Below are 23,142 nucleotides of genomic sequence, written 5' to 3'. Positions count from 1 at the left end.
AGACAACTGCAGGAGAAGTGTAGAGAACAGAATAAGGGGCTCTATGTAACTTTCATTGATCTCACCAAAGCTTTTGACACTGTGAGCAGAAAAGGCCTGTGGCTGATCTTGGAACGATTAGGTTGTCCCCCCAAGTTCCTCAAAATGATTATTCTGTTACATGAGGATCAGCAAGGCCAAGTTAGATATGGCGATGCACTCTCTGAGCCCTTCCCAATAACCAGTGGTGTGAAACAAGGTTGCATTCTCGCACCAACTTTATTCACAATCTTCTTCAGCATGATGCTCCAAAGGGCTACGGTAGACCTTGATGAACAAATTGCAACCCTGGACTTTAGCAGGGCAAACTTTGGCCTTTTCAAGCAATTGCTAGGGGAAATCCCATGGGCAAGGCTGTTTGAAGGTAAAGGGGCCCAAGATAGTTGGTTGGCATTCAAGGACTGCTTTTTCCGAGCTCAAGATGGGAGCATCCCGACACGTAGGAAGTCAAGGAAGAGGGCCAGGAGACCTGCGTGGCTAAATAGGGAATTGCTGGGTATGCTCAAGTGGAAGAGGAGAGTTTACAGGTCATGGAAGGAGGGGCTGGCCACTTGGGAGGAATATAAGGCTGCTGCTAGAGGATGTAGGAAGGCAGCTAGGATGACTAAGGCCTCCTTAGAATTAAACCTCGCGAGAAGAGTCAAGGACAGCAAAAAGAGCTTTTTCAAATACATGGCAAATAAAACTAACACCAGAGGCAATGTAGGCCCACTGATGAACGGGATGGGTGCCCTGGTGACAGAAGATACAGAGATGGCAGAGTTACTGAATGCCTTCTTTGTCTCTGTCTACTCTGCTGCAGGCAGTCCTGAAGAGCCCTGTACCCTTGAGACCTTAGATGAAGTCAGGTGAACGGAGCGGTTTGCCTTAGTCGATGAGGACTGGGTTAGAGACCAGTTGAGCAGTCTGGACATCCATAAATCCATGGGTCCAGATGGGATGCACCCGCGGGTGCTGAGGGAACTGGCAGAAGTCATTGCTAGACCACTCTCCATCATCCTTACCAAGTCTTGGGAAACGGGAGAGGTGCCTGAGGACTGGAGGAAAGCAAATGTCACTCCAGTCTTCAAAAAGGGCAAGAAGGAGGACCCGGGTAACTATAGACCGGTCAGCCTCACCTCCATCCCTGGGAAAGTGATGGAACACCTTATCCTTGGTGCCATCTTAAGGCATATCAAGGATAAGAGGGTTACGAGGGGCAGTCAACATGGCTTCACCAAGGGGAAATCATGCTTGACCAATCTTGTTGCAGAATGAATCTAAGAGCAGGACCATAGAGTTCTGGAGGACTGTGCAAGCAAGGCAGGGGGTGGCCCCCACAGGTGGCCGGAGACCAGACCTGGGAGGAGAATGTGGAGGAAGCTGTGGGGGGCTAACCCATACTGTTGTGCCAAGAAGGAGTGGCTGAATACCACTCCTATATATGTGTGAACTGCGTCACAAATAAAGTAGAAGTTGATAATGATAACCCATATTGGGTTGGCCTGTCTGCTTCTCCTCGCCGCTTACACAATCTCTTAGCCTTTTATGAGGAAATAACACGGTGGATGGATGATGGCAGAGCGGTGGATGTGGTCTACCTTGACTTCAGCAAAGCATTTGACACAGTCTCCCACAGCATCCTCACAGCTAAATTGAGGAAGTGTGGTCTGGATGATCAGGTAGTGAGGTGGACTGTGAACTGGCTAAAGGAGAGAAGCCAGAGAGTTGTAGTCTATGGGGCAGAGTCTAGTTGGAGGCCTGTAACTAGTGGAGTGCCTCAAGGGTCAGTACTGGGACCAGTATTATTTAATATATTCATCAGTGATTTAGATGAGGGAATTGAGTGTACTATCAGCAAGTTTGCTGATGACACTAAGCTGGGAGGAGTGGCTGACACGCCAGAAGGCTGTGCTGCCATCCAGCGAGACCTGGACAGGCTGGAGAGTTGGGCAGGGAATAACTTGATGAAGTATAACAAGGGAAAGTGTAGAGTCCTGCATCTGGGCAGGAACAACCCCAGGTTCCAGTATAGGTTGGGAAACGACCTGTTAGAGAGCAGTGTAGGGGAGAGGGACCTGGGGGTCCTAGTGGACGACAGGATGACCATGAGCCAACACTGTGCCCTTGTGGCCAAGAAGGCCAATGGCATCCTGGGGTGTATTAGAAGGGGGGTGGTTAGTAGGTCGAGAGAGGTCCTCCTTCCCCTCTACTCTGCCCTGGTGAGACCGCATCTGGAATATTGTGTCCAGTTCTGGGCCCCTCAGTTCAAGAAGGACAGGGAGCTGCTGGAGAGAGTCCAGCGCAGGGCAACGAAGATGATTAAGGGAGTGGAGCATCTCCCTTATGAGGAAAGACTGAGGGAGCTGGGTCTCTATAGTTTGGAGAAGAGGAGACTGAGGGGTGACCTTATTAGTGTCTATAAATATATAAAGGGGGAGTGTCGCGAGGATGGAGCCAGGCTCTACTCAGTGGCAAACAATGATAGGACAAGGGGTAATGGGTACAAACTGGAACACAAGAGGTTCCACTTAAACTTGAGAAGAAACTTCTTCTCAGTGAGGGTGACGGAACACTGGAACAGGCTGCCCAGGGAGGTTGTGGAGTCTCCTTCCCTGGAGACATTCAAAACTGGCCTGGACACATTCCTGTGTAACATTATCTAGGTGTTCCTGCTCTGGCAGGGGGATTGGACTAGATGATCTTTTGAGGTCCCTTCCAATCTCTAGCATACTGTGATACTGTGACTGTGAAAACGGCATTTATATTCGATATAGTACTGATGGTAGCCTATTCAATCTAAGGCGACTGAAGGCCCACACTAAGACCCTAAATCACCTTGTCTGTGAACTGCTTTTTGCTGATGATGCCACCCTTGTTGCCCACACAGAAGCAGCTCTGCAGCGTTTAACATCTTGCTTTGTGGAGGCGGCTGAGCTTTTTGGGCTGGAAGTCAGCTTGAAGAAGACAGTAGTTCTCTACCAACCTGCACCACAAAGAAGATTACCATCATCCCCACATTACCATTGGCGAGTCAGAGCTTAAGTCAGTTCAGCTCTCTGGGAAGCATTATTTCCTCGGATGCCACGATCGACAAAGAGATAGACAGCAGAATAGCAAAGGCATATAGAGCCTTCAGAAAACTCCATAAAAGAGTCTGGTGCAATAAATACCTGAAGAAAAGTACAAAGATCAGTGTCTATAGAGCCATTGTACTGTCTACTCTTTTATATGGGTCTGAATCATGGGTCATCTACCGCCATCACCTGCGACGACTCGAATGCTTTCATCAGCGCTGCCTCTGTGCAATTCTAAACATCCATTGGACTGACTATGTGTCAAATGTTACTGTCTTCAAACAGGCAGGTGTCACCAGTATTGAGGCCACATTGCTGAAATTGCAGCTGCGCTGGGCAGGGCACGTCTCTAGGATGAAGGATCACTGCCTCCCTAAGATTGTGTTTTACGGTGAACTTGCCACCGGTAGCCGCAAGAGAAGTGCCCCAAAGAAGAGATATAAGGACTCCCTGAAACAATACCTTAGCCTTGGCCATATTGACTACCATCAGTGGTCCACCTTGGCCTCCAATCAGGAGACTTGGAGACACACCATACATAATGCCGTTGACTCCTTTGAGAACTCACGCAGAACTAGTCTCGAGGAGAAAAGACAGCATAGAAAGAATTGGGCCCCGCCTATACCACCCAAGGAGACCTTTCACTGTGCTTTTTGCAGCCGGATTTGCCTATCTCACATTGGCCTTTTCAGTCATCAGCGCGCTTGTAGTAAGCGTGGGTAAAGCCCTTTGCAAAGTCAAGCCATGATGATGATGATGATGATGACGATGATGACGACGATGACTGCTTAGAACAGCCTCTTTGAGAGATCCCTGTGTTTGAAGTTAGGTTAGTCAAATATTGTCACTCCTGTGAAATAACTTTGCTTGTAGCTTTTTGGATAATTTCTGCCCAGTGAGAATATACAGTGCTTCCTGGCTGAGTAAATGCATAGAATCATAGAATAGTTAGGGCTGGAAAGGACCTTAAGTTCATCTGGTTCCAACCCCCCTGCCATGGGCAGGGACACCTCACACTAAACCATATCACCCAAGGCCTCGTCCAACCTGGTCTGAACGCTGCCAGGGATGGAGCATTCACATCCTCCCTGGGCAACCTATTCCAGTGCCTCACCACCCTAACAGGAAAGAATTTCCTCCTTATATCCAATCTAAACTTCCTCTGTTTAAGTTTTAACCCGTTACCCCTTGTCATATCACTACAGTCCCTAATGAAGAGTTCCTCCCCAGCATCCCTATAGGCCCCCTTCAGATACTGGAAGGCTGCTTATGAGGTGTCCTGAGTTCAGCAGTAGCAGTCATGTTTCTCCTTCTTGGTAGCTGGTGCAGTGCAGTGTTTTGACTTTCGGCCTGGGAACAGAACTGATAACAAGGATGTTTTGGTTTGGCCAAGGACTTTGTGAGCCTCATGCTCTGCCAGGGAGGAGGGGAAGCTGGGAGGAAGCAGAGACAGGACACCTGACCCAAACTGACCAAAGAGGTATTCCATACCACAGCACGTCATGCCCAGGATGTAACTGGGAGTTAGCCGGAAGGGCTGGGAGACTGCAGGGTTGGAGGAGGTATCGGTCGGAGCTTGGTCGGGCTTGGGGGCCGAGTTATCGGTCAGCTGGTGCTGAGGTGTTGTATTCTCTTCCCTTGTTATTTCCTTTATCATTATTATCATTGGTGGTAGCAGTAGTGATTTGTGTTATGCCTTGGTTACTAAACTGTTCTTAACCCGTGGGAGTTGCATTCTTTTCGATTCTCCTCTCCGTCCCTCCGAGAGCAGGGGGAGGGCAAGAAAGGGGGGGGAAGTGAGCGAACAAATACCTGACTGGGTTTAAACCACGACATGAGGTCTTCACACAGCCTTCTCTTCTCCAGGCTGAGCAGCCCCAACTTTCTCAGCCTATCTTCATACGGGAGGTGCTCCAGTCCCCTGATCATCCTTGTGGCCCTTCTCTGGACTTGTTCCAACAGTTCCATGTCCTTTTTATGTTGAGGACACCAGAACTGCACACAATACTCCAGGTGAGGTCGTTTCTTTAGGAGTTAAATTATTATTTGGAAGTACAGTCATCACTTTGGCTCTTTCCATCTCTTATCCAATTACAGCCTTTTATTGGTAGAATCGAGCAAAACCTTAAATTTGTGTATATTAAGTCTCTGCACTGCAGAATCCACCACACAAATTTTCTTAGGAGCCAGAAGTGATGCTGTCCTCTTTAAAGGTCACTGGGCTGGAGTAGCATGCATGCTGATGTTTACTGCTGAAGTACTTGGGAACTGGGGGAGGGAACCAAAAACTTTGTCTTTTTGAACTTAATCTTCATAGAATCCTAGAATGGCTTGTGTTGGAAGGGACCTTAAAACTCATCTCGTTCCACCTCTTCTGGATGCGCTCCAACAGCTCCACATTCCTCTTGTGCTGTTGCCCCAGAGCTTGATGCAGGACTGTGGGTGGGGGTGTCTCCCCAGAATACAGCAGAGGGGAAGAATCCCCTCGACCTGCTGTTCATGCTGCTGGAGATGCAGCCCATTCTGTCAGCATGCTGTAAGATCTAGAGGGAAAGCTATTGGCAATTCTGCTGGTCGTGTGCTGTGCAGACACGTGTGTAGAGTGAGCATTTTCTCGCATGAAGGCTTGCTACCAAGGTCCTTCATTCACCTGCTGTGGCCAAGGAGAACTGGTGTATGTATGAAAGGCAGAGCTGATGTTATGGCTTGTGGGAAGTGTTGCTGATTTAGTATAATCAAATTTTAAAAAGCAGCTGGGCTGAGGTGCAGGAGAAATCTGGAAGAATTTAGTGCTATGGTAACCGCCAAGGCTGCTGGTAAGTGGAAACAAGACCGTTCTGCCTGAATCACTAGCATGTGTCTGTGGTTTGTTTGGTGGTTTGTTGGGGTTCTTTTTGTTTCTCTGCTCTATTTGGAATTGATCTACTGATGCAGTATTTTTCTGATCTGGTTGGGGGGGCAGTCGCAAGTATTCCATGTTCACTGCTGAGAAGATGGTTTTAGGTGGTCACTTTTGCCTGGTTTTATTTAAGGTATATATTTTATGTATGATGGATAATGGGTTTAAATGTATCATTACCCAGACCCCTAAAAAAGATTATTTTTTTTTACTTATTTTTTTTTTCCTTCCTGTTTGAAGTGGGTGCTAACTTTTCTGTGCACCCTCTTCTAAGAGTCTCTTGGAATCCCTCAAAAAGAGACTGCAGTTAATGGATACCTCAGATAGAGTCTGTCCACACCTGAAACCTCCAAAACCAGGGATGATATAGGCACACAGGCTCTGCAGAGGTTTACATTGAATGATATTTAATGTTATAATTTATTCATAAAAAAAAAAAAGCAAACAAGCAAGTAGTAGGTCTGTAAGTACTGCTTAACTAGTTCTGAATTTGTTGTATACACAAAACTGGCTTGGAGTATTTGGAACCGAGGACGTGAGCAGCTGTTCAGCTCAGTTCTCATCTGCAGTGAAAAAAAAACCAAAACCCAAACCAAACAAAAAGCAATAATAGAGACCAGGAAGGGGAAGAATAGAAACCAAAATCAAGGACGTCATTATACTGTTGTCTGTAATAATCACCATGTGCATTTGTGTTGTGAATGACGGAATGACGCTCGCAGTTCTGGTTTCCCCTGGCTTCTCAAAGAGGATAACAGAACTAGAAGTGTAGCAAGAGTATTAAGATGTATAGAGGAGCTTCCATAAGATGAACAACTGAGTGGACTGTGAGTAGTCAAACATGAGAAGAGACCATTGCAGAGTAGGTTATGAATGAGGACCGTCAGAACCTTGAGTAAAGTTAACAGATAAATGCTCTTCCCCTGTCTTCTAATTCTTAAAATGCAAGCGTCAAGCAAAGCTAGCTTGGACCGTAATTGAGTGGTGGATGTTGTCTTTTTAAAGAGCTTGCAAAGGTTCAGAAAGTGGTCAAATTAATGGGAGGAAATCTATTGAGGTGTGAAATACAGAAAGAACACCTTTGGAAATATGTAAAATGTGTTGGACAACGAAAGAATGCTCTTGGAAAGTACAACCGTTTGCTGTATCCTGTGCATCCACTGCCAGCTGTTCCTGGAGGCAATACCTTAAGCTAGATAGACATTTGTCCCCATATACTATAGATGCCCTTAGGTATTTTTTACGTTCTTGTTAACCACCTATATAAGTGGGGGTATTTTTTCTGATATATGGAGTAAAAAAAAAACAAACAACAAAACCAAAAAAAAAAACCAAAACCAACAAAAACACAACCCACAAAGGACAAAACAAAACCAACAACAAAACTCAAAATCCCCACTAGTTTAGTTGCCAATTGCTTTCCAGTCCTCTTCCTACACATGAACAGCAAAAGAGTAGCTGTAGTTCTATACTGGAAAGCTGTCAGTCACTAAAGCAGACTGGCATTTTATCTTGCATTCAAGAAAAGACTGAAAAAGTAATGGGAAAATGATTTCAACATTGACCTTAAATGAGTGTGGATTGGGTTTTTTGTTTTTTACTGCTCTGTTTCTGCTGCAGGAAATCTGGTGGCTTGGCCATTCTGTGTTTGACTGATACTTTATTTGGTTTTTTGAAGGTACATAGGAGTAGGACTTTCTGCTCAAGGGGTCAGCATGAACAGGCTTCCTGGTAAGTCAATGTTCAAGTTTGTTCTGGTTATCAGTCTTGTCCTGGGTTCAGCTGTAACAGTTATTCCTTCTTAGTAGCTGGTGCAGTGCTGTGTTTTAGCTTTAGCCTGAGAACAATGCTGATAACACACTGATGCTTTTAGTTGTTGCTAAGTAATGTTTACTCCGATCAAGGACTTTTTGAGTCTCATGCCCTGCCAGGGAGGAGGGGAAGCCAGGAGGAAGCAGAGACACGGGACACCTGACCCAAACTAGCCAAAGGGGCATTCCGTCCCACAGCACATCATGCCCAGTATAGAAAGTGGGGGGAGTTACCTGAAAAGCCCAGATGGCTCCTCAGGTTGGGCAGGCTCCTCAGGTCAGCGGGTGGTGAGCAACTGTATTGGGCATCACTTGTGTTGGGTGACTTCTTGATCCCAGTCCTTGATTGAGCTGCGGATATGAGAAAATATTTCAGCTGATTGCTCTGATGCTGGGACAATGGGGCTGATGGTCACGAACTAGAAGGTAGGGAAGCCAAGCAGCTGGGATCACTTCCTAGGGAAGGGGGAACTGACAAAGCAATTGCAAAAGAGAAATGAGCCCTCAGGCTTTGGAGGTGGCTCTTGGCAGCTATGAAAGAAAGGTTTCCATACAAGGATGATGTTATGTGTCGGTCAGCAGAGCGGACCACGATAGAGAGAAGCATCCAGTCTCTGAGGGAATCAGCCATTGTAGAGATGATCTGTCGTAGGCCGGATGCAAGGAATGCGCCTGTAGATCCAGATGAAGTCGAATGTAAATGACCCGTAGTCCTGGGTTCAGCTATAGCAGTCACTTTTCTCCTTCTTAGTAGCTGGTGCAGCGCTGTGTTTTTGACTTTCATCCTGGGAACAACGCTGATAACACTGATGTTTTTAGTGGTTGCTAAGTAACGTTTACTCTGACCAAGGACTTGTAGTCTCGTGCTCTGCCAGTGAGGAGGGGCATGGGAAGCCTGGAGGAAGCAGAGCCAGGACACCTGACCCAAACTAGCCAAAGGGGTATTCCATCCTACAGCACATCATGCCCTGTATGTAAACTGGGAGGAGTTACCTGAAAGGCCCAGATGGCTGCTCGGGTCAGGCAGGGTATCAGTTGGCACATGGTGAGCAACTGTATTCTCTCCCCTTATTATTTCCCTTATCATTATTATAATTGGTGGTAGCAGTAGTGATTTTATGTTATACCTTAGTTACTGGACTGTTCTTATCTCAACCCGTGGGATTTACATTGTTTCCATTCTCTTCCCCATCCCTCTGGGAGCAGGGGGCATGAAGGGGGGAGCGTGTGAGTGGCTGCGTGGTTCTGAGTTACCGGCTGGGCTTAAACCATGAAAACAGTTTTGTTTGGGTTTGTTTTGTTTTTTGTTTTTTGTTTTTTTTCCCCTGTCATCTTTCACAGATCCCAGGGCATCTTTCTACTTCAATTCTGTCTAAAGAAGTTAATTTCCATGTATCAGTTTATGCTTCTGTTGTTCCTCTCTGTGACTCCAGTGACAAATGAAGGACTTGTGCTACAGGACTTAGTCCCAATGGTAAATATAAATATGCAAGATGGGACCTCACTGAATCTTCTGATCTGAAGCTAATTCAGTTATGCATCAGTCCTGCCTGAAAGGTGTGTGTCTAAACCAGCATTCCATTACCTTTCTGGCAGTGTTAAAGGACAGGTTGGATGGAGTCTTGGGTGACATGGTTTAGTGTGTGCTATATCTGTCCATGGCAGGGAGGTTGAACTAGATTATCTTAAGGTCCTTTTCAACCGTAACTATTCTGTGTGATTCTGTAACTTATTCCAGCACTGTACTTGTGTTGGAAACTTTTCCTGATGACTAAGCTGAATCTCCCATGTAGTCAAAGTCCATTACTCTTGGATCATGTGGAGGTGGAGAATAACTAATTTCTTTCATCTTTGTGTACATGAAGACCTTTATCACTGCTTTGTGGTCTTCTCTCTGACCAAATATCCCTGGCTCTTCATTCACCCTGTCCCTATTTGCCATGTTTTCTTGATTTGTCACAATGTGTGGTGACCTTTTCCTGAACTCTAACCACTGGGTGTATCACAAGCACCAGTGTCTTACTCCCTGTACTGAAAGAAAACATTGAAATTCAGAGCAAGTTCAGGAAGTGGCTGTTATCCCACACTGAAGACGTGCAAAAGAAAATCCTTGCCAAGCTTTCACAGTTTCTAAGGCTTAAACAGAAATGGGAAGGGAACAACCTGAGAAAAGAAGGGCCTCCCACTGGCTTCTAGAGCAACCAGCAAGCGCCCTGAAATATGGGATTAAATTGAGTCTGATTTCAAATCCTCCTGGCTAAGTCAACATTTTGGACATCCAGCTTGATTTTTCTATCTTAAGAAGTAATTGCTATTAAGCTTGTTTAACTGTTCATGCAGCTGATCAAGCTGTCTTAAAATACCTTATGGTATTTGCCCTGCTGCAAAGCTCTTCCAGAACCATACTTAAAAATAGTTGACCAAAATGTCACATGGGATTTCTGTGCACTGTCTTAGTGTAAGGTCTTACACCATGGAACTTGTACTTCTTTGCCTCTTTAGTAAATATACCTCAGCTATAACTTCTACTCTATTTGCTATGTTGAGGAAATAAAGCAAATCAAAGTTTTGCTTTTAGTTTAGATGTAATTTTAATGCTGTGTCGTGGTTTAAACCCAGTCAGGTAACTTGTTCACTCACTCCCAGTGAGTGGTGCCGAGCTGACAACAATCGAGGTCTGTGTCCGTCTCCCCCCCCCCCCCCCCCCCCCCCGCACCGGGGCTCTCCCCTTCCCCGCTCCCGGAGGAACGGGGAGGAGGATCCAGAGAGTGCAACTCCTACGGGTTGAGACAAGAACAGTCCAGCAACAAATCACCACCGCTACTATCAGCTAAAACAATGGTAAGGGAAAATAACAAGGGAAGAGAATACGATACCACCGGCCAAGAAAGCGAGTTCCACCTGGAAGCCCCTGTCCTTCCGGGTAACTCCCAGTTACCCCCCCACCCCGGGCATGATGTGCTGTGGTATGGAATACCTCCCCGGCTAGCCCGGGTCAGGCGCCCCGTCTCTGCTTCCTCACAGCTTCCCCTCCTCCCTGGCAGAGCATGAGCCTCACAGAGTCCTTGGTCAGGGTAAACATCACTTAGCAACAACCGAAAACATCGGCTTCACCAACACTGTTCTCAAAACTAGAAGTCAAAACACAGCACTGCACCAGTTAACACAAAGGAAAAACATGACTGCTACTGCTGAACCCAGGACATGCTGTAGTCTATCCTTCTTGCAACTTGTTAACACATTAGGAAGACAGATGGGTGGGAAAGGTCAAGGGAAGTGATTCTGCCCTTCTGCTCTGGTGAGACACACACCCCTTTCGTGGTTTATACCCTAGCCAGACAGCTTGTTCACTCACTCCCAGTGAGTGGTGCCAGGCTGAGAGCAATCGCCCCCCCCCCCCCCCCCCCCCCCCAGGCTCTCCCCTTCCCCATGCTCCCGTGAGGGATGGGGAGGAGGATCGAACGAGTGCAACTCCCACGGGTTGAGACAAGAACAGTCCAGCAACCAATGTACAACACATATCACCACCGCTACCACCAACGACAACAATGATAAGAGAAAATAACAAGGGAAGAGAATACAATACCACTTGCCAAGAAACAAGTCTGACCCTGTCCTTCCAGGTAACTCCCAGTTACCCCCCACCCCGGGCATGACGTGCTGTGGTATGGAATACCTCTTTGGCTAGCCTGGGTCAGGCGCCCCGTCTCTGCTTCCTCCCGGCTTCCCCTCCTCCCTGGCAGAGCATGAGCCTCACAAAGTCCTTGGTCAGGGTAAACATTACTTAGCAACAACCGAAAACATCAGTATCACCAGCACTGTTCCCAGGCTGGAAGTCAAAACACAGCACTGCCCCAGCTACCACAAAGGAGAAAAATGACTGCTACTGCTGAACCCAGGACAACCCCCCACCCCCCTGGAGTATTGAATCATCTGGCTCTGGAGTCCTCAGTACAGGAAAGGCGTGGACCTGTTGGAGAAGGGCCCAAAGGAGGGACACAAAAATGATCAGAGGGCTGGAGCACCTCTCCTGTGAGGAAAGGCTGAGAGAGTTGGGCTTGTTCAGCCTGGAGAAGTGTCCTGGGTTCAGCTGTAGCAGTTATTTTTCTCCATCCTAGTAGCTGGTGCAGTGCTGTGTTTGGGTGGGTTTTGGTTGGTTGGTGCTGAGCAATTGGATTGTGCATCACTTGTGTTTATTAGGTTTTGGTTTGTCTTCTTGTTGTGGGTTTTTTTTTTCCCTTTTTAGTTTTATATTCTCACCTCTTGTTATTTCCCCTATCGTTATTATTAGTAGTGCTATAATATACCTTAGTTACTGGACTGTTCTTATCTCAACCTGTGAGGTTTACGTTCTTTTGAATCTCCTCCCCATCCCTCTGGGAGCAGGGGGAGGAAGGGGGGGGAGTGAGCGAGTGGCTTTGTGGTTCTGAGTTACCGGTTGGGTTTAAACCACGACAAGAAGAGAAGACTCTGGGGAAACCTTATTGCGGCCTTTCAGTTCTTAAAAGGGGCCTATAAGAAAGATGGGGAGAGACAGCAGGGCCTGTTGCAACAGGGTGAGGGGTGATGGTTTTAAACTAAAAGAGGGGGGATTCGGGCTGGATTTGAGGAAGAAATTTTGTACAATGAGGGTGGTAAAATCCTAGCACAGGTTGCCCAGAGAAGTGGTGGATGCACCATCCCTGGAGACATTCCAGGCCAGGCTGGATGTGGTTCTGGGCAACCTGATCTAGAAGAAGATTTCTCTGCTCATTGCAGGGGGATGGACTGCATGAGCTTTGAAGGTTCCTTCCAACCCAGTCTGTTTTGTGATTCTATGAAAAAAAGGATCAGGAAGCAGTGGCAGTCCAAGCTGTTGACAGTGTAGACTCCACATGTCAAGGCTGGGCAAGCAGGCATCAGGCTATGGGCAGGCTGCCTGTTGTGCTCTGTGCACATCGGGCTGAAGTAAAGCTACTCGTGTGATGCTTGTGGAGTGTGTAGGGAACCTTGGAGCACCACAGAGAAACCCAAATTCTGTTCCTTCTATCTGTTATTATCCATAAGGAAGGTTTAATGCTGTAAAGAAACATGGAGACATTCAATTTACCTGCCCCTCAACCCCCTGCTTTGCTCTTAGTGTTGTAGCTCTTAAAGAACTTGAGGCCATTGAGGTTTCTAGTTAAACCACTCAAATTATTCAAGAATGGCTGAAGGAAGCCTTGTGATCTCTTAGGAGAGGTTTGAGTACTTGCTTTTACATGATCATTGCTTATAATCCTCTTTGCTTGCCTGTTTTCTTTGCATTTTCTACTTGCACTTTGTTGGGTCCTCCTCAGGACTAAGCACCAGGGACCTTTGAGTGTAAGCGGCGAGGAGAAGCAGACAGGCCAACCCAATATGGGTGATAAGCAAACTTCTACTTTATTTGTGACGCAGTTCACATATATATAGGAGTGGTATTCAGCCACTCCTCCTTGGCACAACAGTATTGGTTAGCCCCACACAGCTTCCTCCACATTCTCCTCCCATGTCCGGTTTCCGGTTACCTGTGGGGGCCACCCCCTGCCTTGCTCGCACAGTCCTCCAGGGCTCTATGGTCCTGCTCTTAGAGTCATTCTGCAACAATTCCCCCCTTTTTCTTTGTGCGAGCAAGGCATTGTGGGTTATTCTGTTCACCTGTTTTATCACACAACTATAAGCAAGTCTAATAGCTACGATGATTAACCTAACAATGATACATAAGTGCAATACTTTAAACCGCAGTGTTTGACTCAACCTGTAATGCCCCGTGAAGACAACCATCTAGTTATTCTTAGGATATTGCTCATTTACTATTGTTGGGTAAGCTGAGCCAGGGTTCTCAGCTGTGCGTGCATCAAATTAGCATAATCAGAGAGACTCATACAACACATTCCATCAAACTCTTCACGTCCATGTCCCTGTTCCAACAACAAAAGGTTCTGCAGTGTTGCATGTCTTACAGAGTCAACATTAAAACAAATCAGAAATCGCCTTCGATGTAGAATTGTCTGCTTAGCAACTCAGCAACCCAGTCTGCTTAGTTGAGCCAAGGCCCCAGCTGAAGCACTTACAGTGATTTGGCATATTATGATTGGATACATGTTTTGAAGACCCTTAGTGACTAACATATAATTGGTTAAACACAGGTGTGAGAACTCAACCTTGAAAGCTTGCCAACAGTCCACAGTTCTCATTAACTTGATGAATTCCAGCCTCTTATCTTGCTTGCTTAAGCTTCTTCAGGCCTCTCATGGCCTTGCTGTATCTTTCAGGACTATTCAAAGTTTATGTACCAATTATGCATTCTCCCGTGAGAACACTGTCTCCACATCTTCCCCCCTTACCTTTTTATATATGGTTTGGATGACCCTACTTGAGCAGGGGATCTGGGCTAGATTATATCTCCAACATATGCCAACTAGAGGCTGCTGGGCCTGCCCCTTTTTTCTGCTGTATGTCTCTCTGGTAACAGGCTGTATAGCTCTCTGATCCTTCACATCAAGGTCTGGCATGGCATGTGTCCCCACCGCTCCACGCCTGCTGGGTTGCAGCCAACAGCAGAGCTAAAGGTTCTTCTTGGTGGCAAACACAGAAGCCAACCCAGTCTTGCCCTTGATTGTGGTAGCAGGCATTTGGTCAGCCTCAGTCCTTCCACCTTGTTGTCAATGCACAGTTTCACCTGCTTCATCCAGTAACAAGTCGCTAGTACAGCAAGGCACACACAAATTTACATTAGCAGAGTAACTATTACAGGGTGCAGCAGCATGTTGAAGATGCTGATGGCAGTGAGGGACTAGCCAAAGTCATTTCTTCCCAGTGGAATTCTCCCACCCTCTTAATTTGTTCCATCACCTGCTTTATAAGACTACCATTGTATTAAAATCTTTCTAGCTTTTGCCTTAGCATTTTCTAGCAGCAAATTTCCATACTCTAACATCTCTTTTACAAGTGACAAATCTATACAATACAAGGTGCAGTTTCTTATTAGCAACTAGCTAGTAAATACAGGTGGTTTTATACACAAAATCACAACCTCTAATAATAGCTGTTTTACAAGCACACATATTCAGGATGTTACTTTTCAGTTGCCCCCAAGTGATGTTTTGCAGTTAATCGTTCTTTCTCTTCCTCTATCTCATTCTGCTTGGGGTATTCACGGTCAGCTCCTGTAGCTGAGGATCAGGTTTTTCCATTCGTCTGTCCAGCTCATGGCAAGGCTTGACAAACTTTGCAGGCAGTCGCCATGGACTTGTAGGCAGGAGGACACAAATATACCCCCCTCCCTCAGGTTATCAGTTCTTCAGTTCTTGAGAAGTAGACTGGTTAAACAGGTTAAATGCAGCATCATTACTCTCTCTCTCTCCCCCCCCCCCTTTTTTTTTTTATTTTTTTATTTTTTTCAAAAGCCATCCTGCTGGGCAGCAACTATAGCAGCCTGCCTGCTTCAGCAGCAACCATAAATACCTGCCGGCAACTGCACCTTTACGTTAACCCTTTCATGCCCAAAATGTTAAACAGCTACCCGTTGAAAGCTTTTACATGAACCCAACAACAAGAAAAATACCCAGAACACCGTCTGCCCTCAGCACACACATACAAATACACACACGCGTATGGGATCCCACAAGCACACCACACAATATTTGAAGCACCAAATCCAGATAATCATTACTCCCACTACAGTCCCACGTACAGAACGTGGCACAAGGACCCTGTGGAGACTAACAGCAAACCAGCTCCGAGAAGCATCATTGCAGTGCGAGGTGGCAGGCTCAACCTTAGCGGGTGTCCCCGCAGAGGCTCTCCCTCCCCCACATCGTATGAGGCTTGGGCTTTTATACTGACCAAAATGCACACTCATTCCGACACAGGTGGCCAGCCTGTGCTGGAAGAAGTGGTCAGCAGTATCTACAAAGGTCTCCAAGGGTTGATAGAAGCCTGGACATACTTATATTTACCAACTTCTAGTACATGAGTATCACAGAGAAACTGTATGGGCTCCCCCTGTCAATTGCAAGAAAAAATCATAACATATACAGCTTGAGTGTAAGAGGATTTTAACGCATACGTGGTCACTGTTTGTCAGGCCTCCTTAACTATTTTGAGATCAAGAGCTTCCCACTCTTTAGCCCCCTGCTGTGTAGCAAACACAGGATATGCAAAGATGCCCATTGCAGAAAATTCCCCAGTAATGATCGTATCCTTGGTTACCCATTGTTACACCTGAGCGTCTCCAGGGCCAGTAAGTCTAAGCAGACCGACCCAGGAGACGAAGAGTCAAGGTCTGGAAGCAGAGGATATAAATCTGGCTCGGATTCAGGGGATTCAGGGGCTGATCCTGCGCCGGACTCAGGGTCTCCGTTGCTCGCAGCTGTGTCTTTCTTGTCAGATGTCTCTCGTTCGGTATGTAGCCATCTGCAGACCTGGCTCCTCCGTGACTGAGTTAAAAACTTTTTCACTCTAGGGCATAGTGGGTTGGAGAGGCTCGCAGTTCCTTTAAATCTCCCGCTAGCGCATGATCTCTATTTTATACTGCGTGCTTCAAAATGGCGCCCCAATCGATCCGGCGCCGAGGCACCGCCCTCTTTCTTTCGGATTCCTCGACATTTATCATGCGTATACCTTCTAATATACTTTCTCTGTCCTTTTCAAAGTCCCTACTTTCGGAACTGGGGTGGTGGGGGAGCAGGGGGTTACACCTCCTCCGCGGCACCTTCTGATGGGGGGGGGGAAAGGAAAGGGGGGGGGTGGGAAACCCTGTGCTCCCGTGGGTTGGGGGAAACGAGTTGTAATCTTCCCCCGGTTTCAACTGACCGGGGACGTCTGTTCCTAGTTTCTCCATTGCTACCGCGGCAGTTTTCTTTTCTGCCTTGTATCTTTTTATACAGTTTATTGCTTCTCTCCATGGTTTACCGAGTTTCTTTGCCGTTTTATCATCATTTAGCATTGAGTCAAATAGCTCATCACCAAACTTTCGCCACTCACTCTCCTCAAAAACTGTATTAGGATCTACAAAAAATCCCTTAGCCTTCCCTACAGCCACTAGACCTGCTAGCTGCTTTAGAGTCTCAGGCTCAATTCCCCTCTTTTATAAAAAGCACTGTAATAAGTTCAGGGCTCAATTCCCCTCTTTTATAAAAAGCACTGTAATAAGTCCAGGGCTACCTCTCGGTCCATTTTCATGGCCGGCCTTTTCCGGATCGTCTTCTTCTGGGTCGTCCTGTAACCTCGGTCTCCGGATCGGCCTCCCGACGCAGCAGTGTCTGGTTCGTCCCAGCGGTGGACTCCTTTCGGTTAGTCCAAGCACCCGGGTCCGTCACGCCACCGCAGCAGCATTGCCCGCGCTCCCTGGCCGCTGCCGCCGGCGCCGCTCACTTGCCATTCCGGGTCCCCATTAAACCGGGGCCCTGTAATCCGGGTCCCCGTTAAACCGGGGCCCTGTAATCCGGGTCCCTGTTAAACCGGGGCCCTGTAATCCGTATTCCCGTTAACCGGGGCCCTGTAATCTGGGTCCCCGTTAACCGGGGCCCTGTAATCCGGGTCCCTGCTAGTCCGGGCCCTGTATTCCGAGTCCCCGCTAGTCTGGGCCCTGTATTCTGGGTCCCCAGTGACCAGGGCCCTGTAGTCCACGTCCCTGTTCGGGCGCCGTTTGTAAGCGGCGAGGAGAAGCAGACAGGCCAACCCAATATGGGTGATAAGCAAACTTCTACTTTATTTGTGACGCAGTTCACATATTTATAGGAGTGGTATTTAGCCGCTCCTCCTTGGCACAACAGTATTGGTTAGGCCCACACAGCTTCCTTCACATTCTCCTCCCATGTCCGGTTTCCCGTTACCTGTGGGGGCCACCCCCTGCCTTGCTCGCACAGTCCTCCAGGGCTCTCTGGTCCTGCTCTTAGAGTCATTCTGCAACATTTGAGTACTGTTTGATATAGAGTTTTGGGATAAAAGTGGTTCTTATGTAACTTTAGGTGGCACCAAAATGTATATTTGGTTCAACATTTAATACATTTTATGGCAATTTGGATATGTTACTATTACTTCTACTAGATCGGTAATGGCAAGACTGTCTCTGCAGTGTCCTGGTGGAGTTATTCAGTGAAAAGTTAGTATATAACCCAACTCCACATTTAAACCTTTAACCTTGCTAGCCAGGAGGAGATACAACTTTTCAGGAAATTTCTTTTATTTGTGCAGTAAGTATAACCCAGATTGAATAGTCCCCAAATCTTTGGTTTGGTGTCTGATTTGCATATAGGTAACTATAGTACCCATAAGGAATTTCATAAAGACACACATCACTTATTTAGTACCTGCGTAAATTGTAGAGTATGGCGATTAGTTTCTGTATATTAGTTAAAGAAAAAGTAAGGCTGATATCGATATTTTATTATTTTTTTTAGTCTTTTTTTATTTAATAAATAAATAAATGTGCACTCCCCCAAAGCACCTTTAGAAACACCCCCAGGATGTAGATACACATGCTTATGCTTCTGGTACCCTCTAATTTATCCCAACAAACTAGTTTGTGGGACTGCATATGAACTGGGTCATGTAATTGGGTTAATAATGATGGGCAGGGGGCACTGGTTGTTTTGGGGGTTGTTATTAACGTGGATCTGTTTGTTGCCCAGTTGAAGCAACTCCTCTGTGAAACTTAATTCTACAAACGCATGGGTAAAAGTGGTCTGAGATGATTTTTGATAGAAGTTTTACTCTCACCTGTGATATGTGCTGAAAGCCTTAATTAAAGCCTGAGTGTTCCCTCCAATTAACAGTTATCCAGCTGATCGTGGAGACTTTTTTTATGAAGGAGCGTCTTGCTAGGGTGTACTGGGCTAAAGCTAGCTTGGTTGGCTGCATCTCTTGGGCTAGATACCTTTTATTTTGGTGATTAGTCAGTTGAACTTGCTTGGATTATTTTTTTTTTTCCCCCCACTGTGCTTTGCTTCATTCACTCACATAATAAAGCATTGAAAACAAATGTTAATGACAGCATATGCTTGTCTTGCTGTTACCTATCTTATAGCTCACATGATGTTGCGGTTTAAACCCAGCCACGCAGCTCGTTCACTCACTCCCCCCCGCCCTCCCTCTTCCTCCTCCCAGAGGGACAGAGAGAAGAATTGAAAAAAATGCAACTCCCACGGGTTGAGATAAGAACAGTCCAGTAACTAAGGTATAACACAAATCACTACTGCTACCACCAATAATAATAATGATAAAGGAAATAACAAGGGAAGAGAATACGATATCACCTGCCGAAAACGAGCCCGACTGAGCAGAGAGTGCCCTTCTGGGTAACTCCCATTTACGTCCTGGGCATGACGTGCTGGGGGATGGAATACCTCTTTGGCTAGTTTGGGTCAGGTGTCCTGTCTCTGCTTCCTCTTGGCTTCCCCTCCTCCCTGGCAGAGCATGAGACTCACCAAGTCCTTGGTCAGACTACACATCGATGTTATCAGCTCTGTTCCCAGGCCGAAAGTCAAAAACACAGCGCTGCACCAGCTACTAAGAAGGAGAAACAAATGACTGCTACTGCTAAACCCAGGACAGTATCCACTTATATGGTTATTCCATACCATTCATGTCATGCTCAGATCCCACATTTTCAATATACCATTGCTCTTACATATATATGCATCCACATACGCAGGCAGAGCGAAAGAGATCCTTTCTTAGTGCATGGACCAATCCCTATAATGCGGAAGAGTCCATTTGGTCCATGATGTCAGGTTCCATCTCTTGTAACAGTCTTTCAGGGCAGGCGAGGCTGTGTGCAGTGTTGGATCGTTGCCTGCTGATGCTGATCGTTCCTTTACCGCAGAACTCGTCTGGTTCTATCAAAGTTCATTCTCTGTTGGGATGATGGTCGGAGGGAAGTCGGGGCCAGTCGCTGGTGACCTGAAGACATCTAGTTGATGGGCTATAAAAGCATTACACAGCAGGCAACAGCATACAATTGAGTTCACTGGCTGTTTTCCCCTAAAATCAAATCCCCTTGAGGTCTACATCGGACTTCCCCATCTTCCCGCATTACCCACCAAGTATATCCAGGTCCCTGAGCAAAAGCAATCCCACGAGTGGGTTTGCCTTTACCTGAAGCAGGAATAACCCTGACTGTCTTCCCCAGCAAATTCTTCATATGCACCACGGGAACTTTGTCCCCCTCTACAATATGTAAAAGTTCTGACTGGGCTGGGCCAGCCCTGTTGGCAGATCCTCTGGTGTTGACCAACCAGGTGGCCTTTGGTAAGTGTGTATCCCAATGCTTGAAAGTTCCCCCACCCATCGCTCTCAGTGTAGTTTTTAACAGCCCCTTGTACCGTTCGATTTTCCCAGAGGCTGGTGCATGGTAGGGTATGTGATATACCCACTCAATGATGTGCTCTTTGGCCCAAGTGTCTATAAGGTTATTCCGGAAATAAGTCCCACTGTCTGACTCGGTTCTCTCTGGGGTGCTGTGTTGCCACAAGATTTGTTTCTCAAGGCCCAGGGTAGTGCTTCGGGCAGTGGCGTGGGGCACAGTGTATGTTTCCAGCCATCTGGTGGTTGCTTCCCCCATGCTAAGCACATGGCGCTCGCCTTGGCAGGTTGCTGGCAGTGTGATATATTCAATCTGCCAGGCCTCCCCATATTTATACTTCAGCCATTGTCCTCCATACCAAAGAGGCTTTAACCGCTTGGCTTGCCTAATTGCAGCACATGTTTCACAGTCGTGAATAACCTGGCCAGTAGTGTCCATTGTTAAGTCCACCCCTCGAACGTGGGCCCATCTGTATGTTGCATCTCTGCCCTGTTGGCCTGAAGTGTCATGGGCCCATGGGGCCAAAAATAATTCACCCTTATGTTGCCAGTCTAAGTCCATCTGAGCCGCTTCAATCTTAGGCACTTTGTCCACTTGTTGTTTGTTATAGTGTTCCTAAGTGGCCTGACTCTTGGGTACATGAGCATCTACATGGCGTACCTTCACCACCACGTTCTGCACCCGGGCAGCAATATCTTTCCACAGTGCAGCAGCCCTGATGGGCTTACCTCTGTGTTGCCAGTTGCTCTGCTTCCATTGCTGCAACCACCCCCACAGGGCATTTGCCACCATCCATGAGTCAGTAGAGAGATAAAGTACTTTTCTCGTTCAGCAATGTCCAAGGCCAGCTGGATGGCTTTCACCTTGGCAAACTGACTCGATTCACCCTCTCCTTCAGCAGTTTCTGCAACTTGTCATCAGGGACTCCATACCGCTGCCTTCCATCTCCGATGCTTTCCCACAATACGGCAAGGCCCATCAGTAAACAAGGCATACTGCTTTTCACTTTCTGACAGTTTATTATATGGTGGGGCCTCTTCAGCGCGCACCACCTCCTCCTTTGGTGACATTCCAAAATCTTTGCCCTCTGGCCAGTCCATGATGACTTCTAGAACGCCTGGACGACTGGGATTTCCTATTCAAGCTCGTTGTGTAATTAGTGCAGCCCATTTACTCCATGTAGCATCAGTTGTGTCATGTGTAGAGGAGACCCTGCCTTTGAACACCCAGCCCAGCACGGGCACCAGGGTTGCCAGGAGGAGCTGTGCTTCAGTGCCAAACGCTTCTGAAGCAGCTCGAACCCCTTCATAGGCTGCCAGTATCTCTTTCTCAGTTGGGGTATAGCTGGCCTCAGATCCTTTGTATCCCCGACTTCAGAAGCCGAGGGGTCGACCTCGAGTCTCCCCTGGAGCTTTCTGCCAGAGGCTCCAGGTAGGACCATTCTCCCTGGCTGCGGTGTACAGTCCATTTTTTACATCTGGCCCGGTCCGGACAGGTCCAAGGGCTACTGCATGAACTATCTCGCGTTTAATTTGCTCAAAGGCTTGTTGTTGCTCAGGGCCCCATTTAAAATCATTCTTCTTCCGGGTGACATGATAGAGAGGGCTTACAATCGAACTGTAATTTGGGATGTGGATTCTTCAGAACCCCACAGCACCCAAGAAAGCTTGTGTTTCTTTCTTATTAGTTGGTGGAGACATTGCTGTTATCTCAACCCTTCGCACCCAACATTGGGCGCCAAAAAGAACTGTCGTGGTTTAAACCCAGCCACACAGCTCGTTCACTCGCTCCCCCCCTTCCTCCCTTCCCCTCCTCCTGGAGGGATGGAGAGGAGAATCGAAAAGAATGCAACTCCCGTGGGTTGATATAAGAACAGTCTAGTAACTAAGGTATAACACAAATCACTTCTGCTACCACCAATAATAATAATGATAAAGGAAATAACAAGGGAAGAGAATACAATATCACCCGCCGAGAACAAGCCCGACCGAGCAGAGAGTGCCCTTCTGGGTAACTCCCAGTTACATCCCGGGCATGACGTGTGTCGTGGTTTAAACCCAGTCAGGTAACTCGTTCACTCACTCCCCCCCTTCTTGCCCTCCCCCTACTCCCGGAGGGACGGAGAGGAGAATCGAAAAGAATGCAACTCCTACAGGTTGAGATAAGAACAGTTTAGTAACTAAGGTATAACACAAATCACTACTGCTACCACCAATAATAATAATGATAAAGGAAATAACAAGGGAAGAGAATACAACACCTCACCACCAGCTGACTGATAACTCACCCCCCCCCCAGCCCAACCAAGCTCTGACCGATACCTCCTCCAACCCTGCAGTCTCCCAGCCCTTCCGGCTAACTCCCAGTTACCTCCTGGGCATGATGTGCTGTGGTATGGTATACCTCTTTGGTCAGTTTGGGTCAGGTGTCCTGTCTCTGCTTCCTCCCGGCTTCCCCTCCTCCCTGGCAGAGCATGAGGCTCACAAAGTCCTTGGCCAAACCAAAGCATCGCTATCAGTTCTGTTCCCGAGCCGAAAGTCAAAACACTGCAATGCACCAGTTACCAAGAAGGAGAAACATGACTGCTACTGCTGAACCCAGGACAACGTGCTGGGGGATGGAATACCTCTTTGGCTAGTTTGGGTCAGGTGTCCTGTCTCTGCTTCCTCCCGTTTTCCCCTCCTCCCTGGCAGAGCATGAGACTCACCAAGTCCTTGGTCAGACTACACATCAATGCTATCAGCTCTGTTCCCAGGCCGAAAATCAAAAACACAGCGCTGCACCAGCTACTAAGAAGGAGAAAAAAAATGACTGCTACTGCTAAACCCAGGACAGAAGGTTTGTGAAGCTACGAAGCTGAGAAGGGCTATTAGCTGTTATTAGAAGGGCGGAGTGCTAGTAGTGGCAATGCCTGGGCTATGGAAGGGTTTCACGAGGATGTGTGATGGAAGAGGGTCCTGATGAAATCCATCCGCGGGTCCTGAAGGAGCTGGCAAATGAAGTTGCTAAGCCCCTGTCCATCATATT

The 23,142-nt window shown here is 47.2% G+C and overlaps 1 protein-coding gene across 2 annotated transcripts in view; it reads left to right on the top strand.

Annotated features, from left to right (window-relative positions):
- Positions 1-23,142, top strand: part of LOC133282942 (ran-binding protein 10-like) — a 70,214-nt gene that overhangs the window by 14,284 nt on the left and 32,788 nt on the right. The window contains exon 1 of one of the 2 annotated variants that reach the window (XM_061479313.1): positions 7,359-7,725. The exons of the other annotated variant lie outside the window; for it this stretch is intronic. Within the exon in view, the coding sequence (XP_061335297.1) occupies positions 7,710-7,725 (16 nt within the window). The 5' untranslated portion in view covers positions 7,359-7,709. Of the gene's footprint in view, positions 1-7,358; positions 7,726-23,142 lie in introns of those variants that run through there. 2 annotated transcript variants of the gene reach the window in all.

The sequence above is a fragment of the Pezoporus flaviventris genome, unplaced genomic scaffold (assembly GCF_033815535.1).
Source record: "Pezoporus flaviventris isolate CSIRO_AGI_PZ_B2104156 unplaced genomic scaffold, CSIRO_AGI_Pfla_v1 ptg000147l, whole genome shotgun sequence".
Classification (NCBI taxonomy): domain Eukaryota; kingdom Metazoa; phylum Chordata; class Aves; order Psittaciformes; family Psittacidae; genus Pezoporus; species Pezoporus flaviventris.
The sequence above is the reverse complement of the archived record's forward strand: the minus strand, read 5'-3'. Positions and strand labels throughout refer to the sequence as shown.